This window comes from Chiroxiphia lanceolata, chromosome 5 (genome assembly GCF_009829145.1).
Source record: "Chiroxiphia lanceolata isolate bChiLan1 chromosome 5, bChiLan1.pri, whole genome shotgun sequence".
Taxonomy (NCBI): Eukaryota; Metazoa; Chordata; class Aves; order Passeriformes; family Pipridae; genus Chiroxiphia; species Chiroxiphia lanceolata.
The window spans coordinates 71174439-71190289 of NC_045641.1; the positions used below are offsets into that span (position 1 = coordinate 71174439).

The window sequence follows — 15851 nt, forward strand, 5'->3', positions numbered from 1 at the left end:
TCTATAATAGGACCAGCACTGGTGCGTGCTAGCTTCTGAACAAGCCTGTTCTCTGCTCATGCATGAAGCCCAACATCATCAAAAGCTCTGCACCAAACTCAGCACCATTTTTCTTGGCTGCCTTTGTTAATTGTCACGAAGATTTAATTTAACACAAAAAATACTCCTATCTCATGAGAACATCAGCCCAATCCAACATCACCTTTTGCTAGCTATAGGCTGTACGCTGTACTATGTACTTTGGTAACCCAATAGAATAGGTTACAATAGAAGTTCATCCTATCTGTGCCCAAGTGTTTCACCATGAGCACTGGCTCTCAAGCAGAGAGGTGCTCTACAGAAGCAGGAAAACACCTTTAGTGACTTAGCACCATGACACAGAGTTGGGGGTCCCTCCATTCTCCCTCTCTCGGCCTCCCTTCCTTCCCATCTCAGTGGTGAAGGGAGCACAGCAGCTGCTGGGCAAGGCTGACACTTTCCTAGCCAGCAGACAAGGTTTCTGCATAGCTTTTGATGGACCTTCGCTTCCCTGCATCTCAGCAGCCTGACAGATTTGCTTATAGTCTCCTCAGGGAGGCCGAGCACCTGCCCTACCAAGAAGAGGCAGGAAGAGCAGAAATCAGCCATAGTGGCTGGAGCGGGGCAGTCATGTTATCCCCAGTATCTCTTCTGCCCTGCTCATATTATAGATCACATCAGCCCTTCTCATATTCCCATAATCATCTGTGCCTGTCCCACCACAGTAGTCTCTGTGTATATTTTCACATTCACTATCATTACAGTACCCTCACACCATTAACACTGTCCCAACAGTCCTGGTAAAGAACAAGTGTCCTCACCTTTACCACCAACCCAGACAGACCTTTAGACTTATTTTTCAGCTTCTTTCTGCTTGGCTTCTACCACCACCATGCTGTAAGCAAAGGCAGGTGGCAGATGCAACTTTGTCTAACATATAGTAGGAGTAATACCTGGGCTCACTTTTACTATTCATTCCCATTGTCATTCACTGTGTGATGCAGTTAATAGGTGACACCTTAAGTGTTCACATTCTCTTACAACTTTTTCTTTGAACAATGAATGTTACCAGTTTACCAAAAGAGAAATGCCTGGCTAGAAACATTTTCTTAAACAAGTGCAGCTGAAAATTTCAGATAAAAACACCCCACCAAGAATGTGAGAATCACAACCAAACATTAGAAATTGCCCCAAAATAGCCATTTGATGCAAAATGTGATGGTGGGCTCAGTCTCTTAGAACAATCATGTCCAGAAAAAAGCCAAAACCCAGCCATATTGACCAAGGGGACTGACTGGGCATCAAGAACATCCATCCCTTGGCATCTAATCATTATAATATATAAAATAACCTGCCCTTTAGTATCTCTTCAGGTAATGTACCATCTCTAAAAAGAAAATGTCTTTTATTTACAAGAAACTACATTAAAGGTCTCTTTCCTGAAAAAGAAGGAATGTGTCCTACAGTCCTTCTATTCTTTGCACTCCTTTGTCTCTGGGCTACTTTTACTCCTAAACAGCACCCCAAAAATAATAAGAAATTTAAAAAAGGAAATGAAAAATTTCCAAGTAAAAACATTACTTAAGCAAGCAATTTCACAGAGACAGCTGAGGGAGGAATGGCTAAGCCACCAGTCCTAGTAGACAGGCTATTGTGTACAACTCCCATTCTGCAAACACCCTGTGTTTGGCTGTGTTTGAACAGGATTACTCAGGTAGTAAGGAGTCTCTTATATAGACATGGAAATATGTCCATGTCCGTTTAGTCCAGGATATGCATATTAATCACTTTCATTACAGCCTCCAAAAGCAGATCTGACTGTGGGCAAAACCACAATAGCCTGACAAATGAAGAATTTCACCGTGTGGTTTTGCCTTTGTGTCTGATGCTCAGGAAGAACCCTTGGAGCCGGCAAGCAGCTGGAGGAGCGGGAACACCCCCGCAGCCCTGCCGGGCAGGCAGAAGGGCAGCCGGGCAGGAGAAGGGCAGGTAGGAGGGCAGGCAGGGAGGAGGAAAGGAGGAGGAGGGCAAGCAGAAGGGCAGGCAGAAAGGCAGATAGGCAGGTAGGTAGGCAGGCAGATAGAAAGGCAAGAAGGAAGGCAAGAGAAGGGCAGGAAGAGGGCAGGTAAGCAGGTAGGTAGGCAGGCAGGCAGGTAGGCAAGAAGGAAGGCAGAAGAAGGGCAAGAAGACGGCAGGTAAACAGGTAAGCAAGAAAGAAGGGGGCAGGCCGGGGGGAAAGGAGGAGGGCAGGCAGGCGGCCCGGACCCGCCTCCCGCGGTTCCTCCTCCCGGACGTGCCGGGACACCCGCGGTTCCCCTGAGCCGCCCTGCCGAGCCCGGCCGGGCCCCGCTGCTGCCTTCCCGCCACAGGGCGGCAGGGGGGACAGCCCGAAGGTGCCCCCAGAAACGCCTCCCCGCCCGGGGAGCAGAAGAGGCACCTCGGCGCGGCTTCCCTGGCCGCCAGCGCTCCGCGCAGCTGGAAACAAACCCGCCCGGTGCGCCTCGGGCCGCGCCGAGCCCCCGCCCCGGTCACCATGTCCCCGGGGGGCAGCTGGTGGTCCGTTCGCCTGCTGGTGATCACCTGTGTGATGGCCGGGCCGTCCCTGAGTCAGGAGTGTTCCGCGGAGAAAATGGAGAATTCCATCATCGATATAGACTTGTCCCTGCCCCGAGGCGTCCGGGGCGCGGAGCCGCTTCGCGTCCCCAGCGCGGGGGCTTGTGCCCGAACCTGCTGCTCCAGGGACGGGCTCGCAGGTAACCTCGGCCGCCTTCTCCGCCAGCGCCTACCAGCGCCTGGGAAATTACTTCTGGGGTTTGGGCTCGCGTGGTGCTCAGCCGCTGTTCTCCGTATTCAGCGTAGGAACGTCAATTTATCCTTTCATTCGGGTTTCGATAGTACCCGCTTGCGGCTGCTACTCTCTTTAGCCAAACGTGATGTTGGATCTCAACGTAAGACCCCCGCGGTGTTCAGGAAAATAGTTGCATCATAGAAACTGTGGTAGTTTTAAGCGTTAAAAACTCAGATCCCCAAAGCCTAAGATGCCTAGGCTGTGTTTAGTAGATGCGCTACGAAGTGACGAATATTTTGCACTGACATTTTCGTATTTAATTTTAGCCAAAAATGAGAATGCTTACCCTTCTCTGTGATGGTTGGTTTGCATCAAGCTCTTGGAGCGGTAGGAGGCAAAGCAGCAAGTAGAAACTACGGGGGTAAAGGTGACCCTCCCAGGCAGCAACAAGACATGCAATTCCTGGGATGTGATAGGGAAAAATGTATAAATAATTTTCTTCCCCAGGAGTTTACCAAGGAGGTTTTCAGATTTATCAGGATTTGTAAGTGAGAAATTGTTATATAAAGTGGTGCCATTGTGGTACAGGTAAGGGGAAGATGAGGGATTAAACTCATCGTTTCCCCAGCTTTTTTTTGTACAGGAAGAGGAAGGTGTGATCTTTCATATTTTGGCCATAGGCCATTCTTTTGTATTCCTTGGCTGTTTTTCCTGTAGGGATGTTATGAGTTAGTAGTTTTCCTCTTACTCACATGAAGAAAAATTAACGAAATAGAGCTCATTATCATACTGCTATAAAAGTTCTTATTGCTGTAACACACATTTATTATGTTTTGCAGGAGACAAGAAGTGTAATTTGATGATTTTTTATGCTGGAAGAACAAAAGCACATCCAAACTGCTACCTCTTTTACTGCCCTACCGCAGAAGCTTGTCTGATGAAACCTGCAACAGGACTTGTGAGCTACAAGATAACTACAGGTAAATAATAGTGAGACTATTTAATAATAATAATAATTTTAATAATAGCCCCCACACTAGAGGACTTTTCCACCTGTGAACTTTCAGTAGTGGCCAGAAAATGGTTTTTTGTGTGTTTTTAGTAAAATGTTCTAAGCCAAGCCCAATAAATTGAGAATGTTGCTCCTTTGCCTTGTGGAAAATGGAGGAGCAGGTATGTGGTGAGCTTATTTGTGGGCCCAGCTTCCTGCTTGGAATAACACCATGACCCTTATAAAATTCCTTCACATTAGATTGAGAACTCCTCATCATTTGCCCTTGCTTAAAACAAAAAGCAGCTGCTGCCATATTAATATATTCAGGAAGGAAGATTTCCTGGATGTAATGATGGAGAGTATCACTGAAAGCAATGGAAATACCATGCCCTTTTTAAAGGGCTCACGTTACACTGGTGAATAATTGGCAATGGTAATCATTATTTTCTGTTTTCAGTAAGAGAACCTGAAGTGCAGAAGCAAACTTTCTAAACTGGAAGCTTTATGGTATATGGGCTGCACACTCAGGAATTTCTCGCTCTCTGTCATAGGCTGTGGAATTTTTAATGGCAAGGCATGTTTGTCGATTGACATTGACTTGCACCAGACTTGTTTGAACAGCTCAGATAAGAAACTGATAATTAGATTGTCCTGCCAAGAGTTTACAAGGTGGTTTCAGTATGGCTGCTTGAGAGAGCAAAAATTTCATATTTCCAGAAACTGAACTCCTGCTGAAAAAGAGAGCTTTTCCAAGAGGAACTATTTGCAAGGAGCAACAGCATGATATATGGAAAGATTACTCATATAATGTTACCGAGTGTTTTTGTGCAAGCACAGTCACACAGGAATTGTGCAAAAGCAATGTGAAACAAATGAACTGCATGCCTGTAAAATTATTATTATAACTACTCTTTCCTCCAGCTCTTTCTCCCCTACAAGAATATCAGAGTTTCAAACAAAGGAACAAGAAATGTAATTGTGCTTTCATTCTGCATATAGTACGATGCTGAGTGAACAACTCGATTGCATATACTACCTCTCTTTCATTTTGCAGTTTTTAGCTTCTGTGAACATTGAATTAGGGAAAGATTATCCTAGCTTATTTACCTTATGTTCCTAATAAGTTTTCAAAGGTAGCACCTGAGCAGTGTCAGTATCAACAAACATTTCAAACTTTGTTCTTTCATATGAGGATGTGTATGTGGTTACACTGAAAACCAGAATAAAAGGGGGAAAGATAATTTATTGGTAATAAAGCAACTTAAAATACTGATGCTACATTAGTAATAAAATTTAGCTTTTTCTTTTTTTTTTTACTATCCTTGTGGCTGTTAATGAATGGAAACAACCTATGGCTTGTGAAGTAAAACATGCTCAAGAGGTGTTTAGTTTGTTTTTTAAGAGTGACAACCTGAAGTTTGGTTTCTAATGAAGCATATTGGATTTGACATATCAGAAAGACCATTTTATTTTTTTCAGCTCCTTTTAAAGTTTGATTCATATAGTGCCCCTGTTCTTTCTTACCAACAAACATCTATCCTAATACCCCAGCTGTACTTTGCATGTGACAGTTTTGGGCCACTGCATCTGGGAGCTTGTAGTTTAAAATGGAGACAAAAAATACTATAAAATCAATGTTTGATGGAAGATTAAGATAAAATTGTGCCCGTGATTCAAATGAAGTATTTGCTGTACTCTTTAGCATTGCTAGCGTTTTGGTTTGTTGTTTGGGGTTGGCTTTTTTTGCACTTCCATTTTTTTTTTTTGTGGCGTCTTAAGGCTTGGAAAGATATATTAAAACAGCAGCCAAGTAGGCTTCTTTGCTTGTATAGTAAAACTGAAATATATCCATCGCTCTAGATAAGAGATCCTACTTGAGAAAAAAGTGACAATGAAAACGTAATGGACTTTTTTTTTAATTTATTTCAATTCCACTGCAGTTAACAAACCTCTTTGTTTCTATGGTAAAAACAAATGAGTGAGAGTCAGAACTATTTGAGAGCATGTTCCCTTTTAAATGTTCTGTGCAGCAGCTGAATTGTTATAAATATATATTGTATTTTTATATTATAAATATAATTATAAATCATATCTATATACATATATAGATATATAAAATCTGAATGAACAATTAGCTGGTATTTCCAAGAGCTTGTGTTCACCCAAATACTTTCTGTAGTACTGTGTAAAATCAGGTAGCTGCTAGGATTATAATTTTTATGGTATTTCTGTTACATAACACTGTTGTTCTTCTTCCAAATTCTATTAAATGACATCAGCCACCTGTTTTGCAAGGAATACATATGAGCTTGTGGAGAAATTTATAAAATGTAGTCTGCTTCTCATGGAGGTCTTCTCTGCCAGTACCTTACATACTCTTGGAGCAGTGTCTTCAAGCACAGCAGTAGGAACTCAGGTCATTCCTACAAATCAGTATGTGTATAAAATGTCCTATAAAATGGAGATGTTATTGCCACCGTGTATCATAAAACAATTTTTGAATGTGAATTGAATTGTGTCAAGCACAGGGTGCTTGGACATTACAAGAAAGGGCTGTATCTAATCATATTAACTAGGTGGAAATGTACATCTAACAAAAAATTGACAAAAGTAACATTGATAATATCTCAGAGACTGAGAATAGTTTGAAAGCAGTGAGCCTATTCACTCTGCTTTTCACCTCTAAATAAATGCTTACACACCTGCAATGTAGGTATAAACTAATCACACTGGGATGATCACTGCAGAGGAAAATTCTGTAAGAAGTTGCAGTCATGGCCTGATGTGATGAGGCTTGAGGCTGACAGGTATTTTTGACATAGAATTTAAATGTCACTGTGTATATTTTAAAGAAAAGAAGTTCATGATGCCTCCGTCTCATTAGTAATTACCTCCTGGAGCTCCCTTATGTCTCTCTTTCTAAGTAATACAAATTGAGTAAGCCTATATTAGTCAAAAATAGATTTAATAATTAAATACTGGTATTTCTGTTTCCAGACACCCATGCCCCAGAGGATAAATCTATCAAAACTGAGAACTTTTCTTCAAATGAGTATTCTTTGTCTTCGGATGCAGGAACGATTTTTTCTCACACTCAGAACAGCCATCAGAATCATACTGCCACTTGGCAACAATCTGTATTTCATCAGGCATCTGAACCTGTGAACCGCATAGACAAGCATTTAGACAACATTGAATTTCATACAGATTTTCCTGAATCTCAAAGGGCAAAACAGTCTGAGAGCTTAGATTCCATCCCAAGGCAGAAAGTAATTAACCTGCCACCAAACATGTTTTCTGCTGTTCACATTGGAAACCCCGCTGCTTCATTCCCCACCACTCAGCCTAGTGCTCCTGAAACCAGCAGTACTACTCTTACTCCTCTGCCTGCAAGTACGGCCCGGTTGGAATTTCGTACAACCTCTCTGCATCCTGGTGCTGCTGAACCTACAATCACCACCACCACAGCTCCCTCTCTGCCTACCGCAGCCACTGGAGCTAAACCTGGTGTCCCTGTCACCAGCATCGCTGCTACTCGTGTTCCTCTTTCCATTCCCACAGCTTCTACAACCACAAATTCCAGATCTGCTACTGCTCCATCAGGGCTAAGGACTCCAACCCCATCTTCTGAGCCAGCAGCTGTCTCTTCCAATGATACCAGCCATGTAACCCTCTCCTCTTTTTCAGGTTTCATTCTCTCTACTAGTGATTCCCCCATATCTTTCCAAAATGACCTTCAGGGTTATGACCCATCTGACTCAGAAAGCTACCTGTCAGAGGGTGTTCTGGGAGGGAAAGGTGTTGTTCAGCTGGGGGAGAAAAGCAGCCTTCTAGCAGCTTTGCTTTTTGGGGTGATGTTCTTGTTGCTGGTTATTGTACTGACAGGGAAGAAAATACATGAATCTCTTCAGAAGAGGCATTATACCAGGCTGGATTACTTGATCAATGGAATGTATTCTGATGTCTGATGGGGAGAGGGAATAAAATTTTGAGGAGCATGTAACTTTTGAGAGGGCAACTCTGAAATGGAACAGTAGATACTGAAATCTCAGAAGAGGATGGATTCCTTTTTTCTCCTCTAATGGCAAAGCAGAAGGCAGGATATGGGTTTGGTGGGGAAAAGAAATGCTCTTTCTACGCTGAACTATAATGTCTATCATTTTTGATTTATACTAAATCCTGAGAATAAACACTCAAATCCAAGTTAAGCTACGAAGGTCTTATATTTAAGGAGAAAAGGCATTTCATGAGCTTAATCTGTACTGTGACAAGATTAGTGAAATAGAAGTACACCTAATAAATTGAGTACTTGTGCAGCACGTAGGTGTTTTCAGTGCTATTTGCACCAAATGCCATAGTGTTACATGATTGCCTGGCAATCCTATTTACTCTATTTGTAGCTTTAAAGGAATACTTAGTAATAGAGCTCTGCATCCAAATGGTTTTAGGTACAAACAGTAAAAATTATATTACATATAACATAGCTTAATTTTCCTTTTCTACATATAATTTATAGTTATATACATATCTTCAAAGTCCTTTTTCTGCATACATCACGAGCTGTCCTTAAAACCACATACTAAAAATCTGAATTGGCCTTTTCCAAAGAGTGGATTTTGCCCTTTTCAAGCTTGGATTTGTGCAGTGTGTATCAGAGAGAAAGTTATCTTCCAAAAGTAAAGCAAGCTACAGTCAAGGTCTTTTGTGACAAACTGCATCACCAAGTGACTTGACATATGCACGACAGAGAATTTGTTCTAATACACCTAAATCCCTGACCGCTGAGACTCAACATCTCAAGAAGGGGGAGAAACCTGTGAGTGAGCTTAGCAAGGACAACAGCTGTATTATTGGCAGAAGACACACAGAAAGGTGTGGGCTCCCTTTGCTGAACATCTACCAAGAGGTAAAAAAGTTTTAGAGAAAAATGGTGACTATGTTGTTGGAGGGTGCACATCTCAAAGAGGTTTCCTGCAGTCAGCAGGAACAGATGGACAAGGCTGCATTATCTTCATGCTTCTGGCATTCACCTGCTTCCCTCGTTAGTGGCTCTCGAAAGGACCGTGTGTGTCAGTGCTGGACTTGCTGTCCCTCCTGAACACACAGAGCTCTTGCTGGCTCTCAAAGCACACCCGCTTCACTTCTAGGGTCCTCTTCATGTGACTGGTAATAAGTATAGCAACTTATTAACAGTTGGTCTTGATGATCTTCCAAGTTTTTTCCCAACCTAAACAATTCTGTGATTATCTGTGTTTCCCTGACTGCAACAGTGAGAGGGCCTGTGAGCATCACTTGCTCCACAACTTCCAGTTCATATTATTTTGATTTCCCTTTGCATGCACTCAGTCTAAACCTGTTTTTAGAATGAAAGGCTAGATTTCAAAGTATCCATGTCAGGCAGCATAATCAACAACAAACATCACGGCAGAGAAGGAAGGGTGCCTCCTGAGAGCAAGGAAACAATTCTATTACAAAATATGAAATGTGACTCACATCCAAGAGATTGTTAGATCTGTCAAGCTTAGTGTGGTGGGAAGCAGGCGTGATCCAAAAATGGCCTCAAGGCAAGTTTTCTGAAAGCTCTAAGAAAATTCCCTGAAAATTCCATTATTCAGAGATCAAAGAAATGTCAAGAAGTTGAATTCTTACTATGGGGGGTGCTGCACATTGCTTTATAGGTACAAGTCCAGCTGTTCTGGATAACTTCTTAAAGGTGAACAAAATTGCAAAAGAAAAGTATCTCAAATTTATCAGCTTGTTTGTTGACTGCACTTTGTTTAACCTCAGTGTTTGGTTTTTTTTAATAGACATTTTCAGAGGTTTCTGGTCAAGGAACATGATAAGAGGAAACAACATGTTTAGGAAATGAGTTCATAGACTGATAAGTACTAGGCCTAGCTGTAAAAATGCAGATGCAGATCTTAGGTTGACCATAATTTACTCTCATAAGAACTAAAACTTCATGAGTAGCTTTCTACGTTGCAGGTGAGCTCACAGCAGCTTGTTGTAGGACAGGTACTGAGAACAACCTCTGAATCTTCACTGTGCATTTCTGTTGTAATTTGTTGGAGGGAAAGATGGTTGCTGTTAATTGCTAAGTTACAGTACAGTAGCAAAATGTTCAAGAGAAGACAAGCAGATACATCTCAAGGTCGTTCAGAGCACTGGGCATGTATTTAGCTGGAGAGGGGCATGTTACAAGGGCATATAGTGATAGAACAAGGGGGAATGGCTTTAAAAATGACAGAGGGTAGGTTTAAATTGGATGTTAGGAAAAAATTCTTCCTGAGGGTGGTGAAGCACTGGAGAAGATTACCCAGAGAAGCTGTGGTTGCCCCATCCCTGGAAGGGTTCAAGGCCAGGTTGGATGGGACTGAGCAACCTGGTCTAGTGGAAGGTGTCCCAGTCCATGGCAGGGGGGTTGACACTAGATGAGCTTTAAGGTCCCTTACAGCCCAAACCACTCTATGATTCTACAGTTTGACTAACATCATTAAAACATTGCCCTCCAACCCAAACAGCAATGCATGTCAAGCACAGTGAAAGGCAGAAGTAAGACAGAACGGTGCACAAGTACCATAACTAATTTGGTGAGTGAGTGGCCTTTCACAATACTTGAGTAAAAGAACTTTACATGAAAAACCTTTTTTTATGCTTGAGCAAAGACTATAAGGTATTAGGCAGGTGTACTGAAACACTTAAACCTTTTTTTTTTTTTTTGCCATCCACTGGTTGTGTCAGATTAAGAACAAATTGGGAATTGTTAGGTGACCAGTTTGGATCTTTCTGGAGAGGCCTTTACAAGCTGTGTTTGAACACTAGAGGGCAACAATAATTTATTAAATAGAATTGACGTGTTCTGAGGATGACAATTTAAAAAAGTTTTAATTAGTTCATTTTTTAACTTTCCAAACAGCAGATATTTCATTGCAAAAATATTTTATAAGAAAGCTTTTTGTTTTAGTGGAAGGTTCTGGGGTGGAGGATTATATACACACGCTTTTGAAACATCTTACCATATCTTCATACAGTGTAGAAGACAACAAAACTAAGCATATTATCTTCTCTATTTTAATAACTTTAAATCAGATTGCATTATTAGTCATGTATTGGCATTTCCAGTAAACAGAGAAGGAGAGAGAGATTTCCCATCATCCTTTCGATTATGATACTTTATTATGCATTTTTTGAGGGAGCTTATTTGTTTGGATAATGCTCTTGTATTATGAATCAGAAAGGAGTGAGACAAAGTAACTGTAAAAAAATCCATCCAATTTGTTATGCTTTTCAACATTAAAACTTCTGTGCTCTCTTCTGTTTTTCCATTGTCATCTCCTGTGGTCTTAACTGTGCACCACATATGGAACTGGATCAGTAATCATCACAATATGATGACAACCCACACACTGGGAATGGCTCTTTCTGAAGATAACCTGTTATGTTATGTCATGAGGCCAAAAGCTAATTGACTTTTACTAACAGGAGATTGTAATAACTGCTGTAGCTGCTAGTTTTTATGTTGTTGCTTTATAGTGCTGAGCAAACATAAGGTGTGTAAATATAGACTGTCATGAATGAGTCTGTTTTGTGGTATCATACGGTAAGGCAAATAGAAAGCCCAAGTTTTATAACCACTGAAAACAATCATAAAGAAACAAATTGCAGATCTATTTGAGATGGATGAGAAGGGTGCAAAGTCCCTACCTCCAAGGGCTGCAAACTCAGAATAATCACGTGTGCTGCTCTTCAACTATTTCTTCAGTTTAATTCCGATAGGAGTAAGAAATGCTTATACTCAGGATTATTTCAAGTAAATTACTAACCAACTAACAAAAAACAGCAAACAAAGAAGAAGAAAAAAAAAACGCCCAAAAAAGAATTACATGAGAAAGTGGTTTCAAAACTGGGTGTTTTTTCCTTCTTGCAAAACCATCTTAATGGATTTGAATCTGACAGTACTGCTTTGATCCTACCATCCCACACTCCATGCTGATAAAAACATAGAGCTTTAAGTGTCAGTACTGCAGTCAACAGTTCCCATGCAGTATCCCATCATGTAGAGAGCTCTACTTTTGCATACTTTTTTCTGTCTGTTCTGAAATGGGCCTAGACTGCTGGACTGTCTCTGTGCATTACTTGCTCTCCATAATATGTGATGATGATGACATAGGTAATATACTTCTCTACCTCCCTGTTCACTGATAGTTATGGGATAGCTGCATCTCTTCATCCTTTAAAAGTCTTGCACATCCCTTCAGGAGTGTACATGCTATACCATATGCTTTACTTGCCTCTTGAAAGGTTGGGATATATTGAACATTTTTCTTCATCTTCCAAAAACCTACACTCACTCTTCGCTTTTTTCATCTAGGTCTATACACTTCTTAAGGATATCAAAGTGAAAAGTATAATATTGCTGCTCTTTGTCTCTTTTCTGTTTGGTAGATACTAGAAACAATAAATAGAAGTATTTTTAAGTTTCAGTACAACTATGCTGAATCAGTGTTTCCTGTATATTGCCTCACTTAATGAAAAAAGTTGTGCATTAGCTTCTGTTCTGTTACTCCTCTCCTTCCAACCTATAAAATGTCATTGTCTCAAATGGCAAGAGTTTAGATATGCCGTGTTCAAGATGTTCTGATCCCTCTTTTTGGCTTGCTAGAAAATTGAAATAGAAAATTGAAAAATCCGTCATACCAGGAATAGTAATTGGATAATTTGTGCTCTCGCTATCTTCTCAAAGAAATTTAACAAGCAGTTAACATCCGGAACAATTGGCTAAACATAAGTATGTTTTGAGACATTTGCTGATTTGAGCAGTCACTCTGAAGACTACAAAGGTGTTTCATGAAAATGTCAGAATGGTAAGGATGGCTGTATAAGGTATAATAATATACCTTATAAGACACTTTGGTACCACCTACATCAGAGAAGCCGCTGAGTTCTGGTTGGAAGTTCAAAAGTCACTGAGAACAGCACCAGGTTTTCTCTGTTCTTCCACTTACCTTGACGAACTGATGTGAGCAGTGCAGCTTAAACTTTGACACTGTGACTTTTGCAACAGTTCTCAACAACACCTAGACTGAAAATTTGCACAGAGTTCAAACATATATTCATGTGCAGGGAAGATGCTCATTACAACACAGACTTCCTAAAGGCTTGCCTGCTGTTTAGTTAGTTTCTGAGTAAGTTTTTCCATTAGCTTTTATGAAAGAGCCTTTTTTCCCTACCCCTAAACCCAAGTTTCTACTGAAATCCTTCTGTGTTAGGATTTGGATCCTCCAGGTAAGTTTTTTGATATTCTAAGTAAGGATCCAAGTTAGTGTGTGAATGAGATGGTTCCTTTAGTTAAGTAGTTGTGCATTCCCTGTCTTTGTCTGTGTAGCTCCCATCAGTGTCAGTGAGAAGTTTTCCAGCACATATTTATGACTATAAGTCAAGTCCTCCCACTTTTTGGCTCATTAACTGTTCAAAACAATTGCCTTACAGGATTACAGAACTTCTCAGCCCAGAGGTAAAATTTATGAAAGAATCTGAAGATCATTTTCATGGCTGCTTCTGTTATTTTAACTGTGACAATGTTGTCCTTGTTTTGTTTTAGGGCATGAAACAAGGAGTGCAAATGTTTTTCCACCATGTGATAACTCAGGCAGTACTTCTGGAAAGACTCCAGATCTGGCACATACTATATGTTGTCTTTACAGAGCACTCTGGTGTAGAAAGTACAAAAAATTTGTTTGTGAGATATAGTTTTAAACTCATGAGAACAGTTCATACTATGCTTCTCGCTACTAAACATGATACACATGTGGCTATCCTACACTGACAAATGCATAAAGCAAGGGCACACCCCATTCAAGTGAACATTATAAAGGATGGTAGAGTTTGAAAAGTGATAGGCCTGAATGCTGAAGTCTATCCACATGCTACGCCTAGCAGAGAATGTGTAAACTTTTCTAGAAATATGTTGGAGACTCCATCTCAAGGGTGAGCTTGAGGGTAGTTCAAGTACCATGATGTTTTTGCAGCCACCAAAAATGGGTATCACTGCTGACAGCAGCCATCTACAATGAATGCCCCATCAACTGGTAATGACAGTGATTTCAGGAGCATCAACAGTAGCAAAAACAGCAGTCTGAAAAGTGTCTCTGTGCTACAAGCACAAGTGACAGTGCAGCTCACTTCCTTATGTCTGGAGCATCTCCTGACTTTCTAAATCATCAGGCATTGGGAACACAGAAGAAATTTATCCTGGGCAGCAAACCAGATGGAATTAAAGTGGGCAGATACAGCAGTTGTGTTCCATGACCTTGCACAACTGCAAGTCACCATACAAAAGAGATGTATGCTATTTGTGGGAGTCTGTAGCTCTCAAATATAATGTAAATAGATTGAGTTCTCTTCATGTGATAATGAGACATTAATCAGCTTATCAATGCATGGTAAATTTCAGTTTCAGAAAAAACAATATTTGTTTTTAAAAAGTAATAATAAAAAAGTTAAATGTTTAAAACTTCCAAATCTAGCTTTTCAGTGCCACCAATTCAGCTAGATATGGACTGTTAAGTAACTCTAATCAAACAGCTGTAACAATCACCAAAAAAATAGCTGACATAGGACAAGTGACCTTCTCCCTGAAATAAATCAACATCTTAATCTAGTCTATCTCAGATATGCATGTGAAAATACTTGCTTAAACTGGCATTCATTGACTTCCTGACAATCTTTATACACAGACTGAGATTTTTGCAGATGCAGAATTGCCTTGATTTTTCTGACCACTGTTAGAGCATATTGTTTGGACACTGAAAAGAATCTTATGTGAATAAGTGGAGGTTTCTGTCCCTGTGATTCTGAGGGCAAAACCTGACATCAGTTAAATTCCTTTTAAAAATGTAGTTTCTATCTCTTTAGAGATAGTTTAACATCAAAAGGCCAAAAGCACAGGGAAATTTAACTTTCCCAAGTCATAGCTACACTCTGAAGGAGAGAATTAGTACTGACAGTGTTTCTTTGAATTTTCTTTTTTTGTTTTTGCTGTATCTAAGTGTAGGAAGGCAAATGAACATTGAAGGGTTGGTTTTTTTTTTTTAAGTTTGGTAATCATCATCATCATCATCATCATAAGGATAGCAATGAAAACCCATTCCTATTTGTCTCCATATTACTTTTTCCAGTAAAAATGTTCGTAATATAAGCACTTCCACTGCATGTGATAGAGATATTGTAATATTCTGCTGCTCTCTAGCCCACTATGTGAGTTACCTGTTGCAGCATGTGAGGTCTGAAATGATTTAGGCTTCTTGCCTTTGTACATCCATGCTGCTACTAAACTGTTATTTGACAGTTATTTTTAGATTCAGAATTCTACCTGAGCAAAGTTCATTTCCAACATGAAATCACATCATGTGTGTACTCACATAGTCTCTGGTCCAAAGAACTTCTAAAACAAAATCTGTCAAACTGTTCTTAGAAAAGGACACGAGCATTTTTCAGTAAAAGGAGCATCAATGTTATTTGCCTCATTGATAGCACATTAGTGTACAATGATTTTTGGTTTACTTAGTAGTTTCATTATCACATTAGCATGTATTTTATATTGGGCAATGGATGAAAATCATAAATTGTGTCACTTGTTCAATCTTCAGTGCAAGTCACTCACACTGATGTTAAATCTGTTAGATTAGCTATAGGCAAAGAGGGTGCTAGAATTCCACTAGAGGGTATTGAGAAGGTATTTAATAGCATTACACTTCATTTGAAGGAATCCAAATAATTCAAATATTTATAGGGCCATAAAATTATTAGGACTTTATGAAGCATTCTGGTTGGTTCTCTAAGTTGTTCGGTGTTAGATTTTTTGCTAACTGTTTTAACATTTCACATTTCAATAACTCATATATGAATGAAACTAAATTTGAAGACATCAGAAGTGTATGACAGTTGCTGCTTGTGAACTGGTGTTTCTCACATTCCTGGGACTGTAGAATCACAGAGTATCCTGAACTGGAAGGGACTCACAAGGATCATTGATTCCGAATGTTTACTCCA

General features: G+C 40.2%; 1 protein-coding gene across 1 annotated transcript; it reads left to right on the forward strand.

The window, feature by feature from the left end:
• The first annotated feature begins 2457 nt into the window (after nt 1-2457).
• Nucleotides 2458-8116, forward strand: MANSC1 (MANSC domain containing 1). The gene is made up of 3 exons (XM_032689596.1): nt 2458-2771; nt 3646-3786; nt 6798-8116. Exons 1-3 carry the CDS (start codon nt 2552-2554, stop codon nt 7766-7768), a joined length of 1332 nt encoding a protein of 443 aa, XP_032545487.1. The 5' UTR covers nt 2458-2551; the 3' UTR covers nt 7769-8116.
• Nucleotides 8117-15851: the final 7735 nt, after the last annotated feature.

Coding starts and splice junctions, on each gene's coding strand:
- MANSC1 (XM_032689596.1), top strand. CDS start 2,552: ATGTCCCCGGGGGGCAGCTGGTGGTCCGTTCGCCTGCTGGTGATCACC. Junction 2,772..3,645: donor CTCCAGGGACGGGCTCGCAG/GTAACCTCGGCC, acceptor TATGTTTTGCAG/GAGACAAGAAGTGTAATTTG. Junction 3,787..6,797: donor GAGCTACAAGATAACTACAG/GTAAATAATAGT, acceptor TTCTGTTTCCAG/ACACCCATGCCCCAGAGGAT.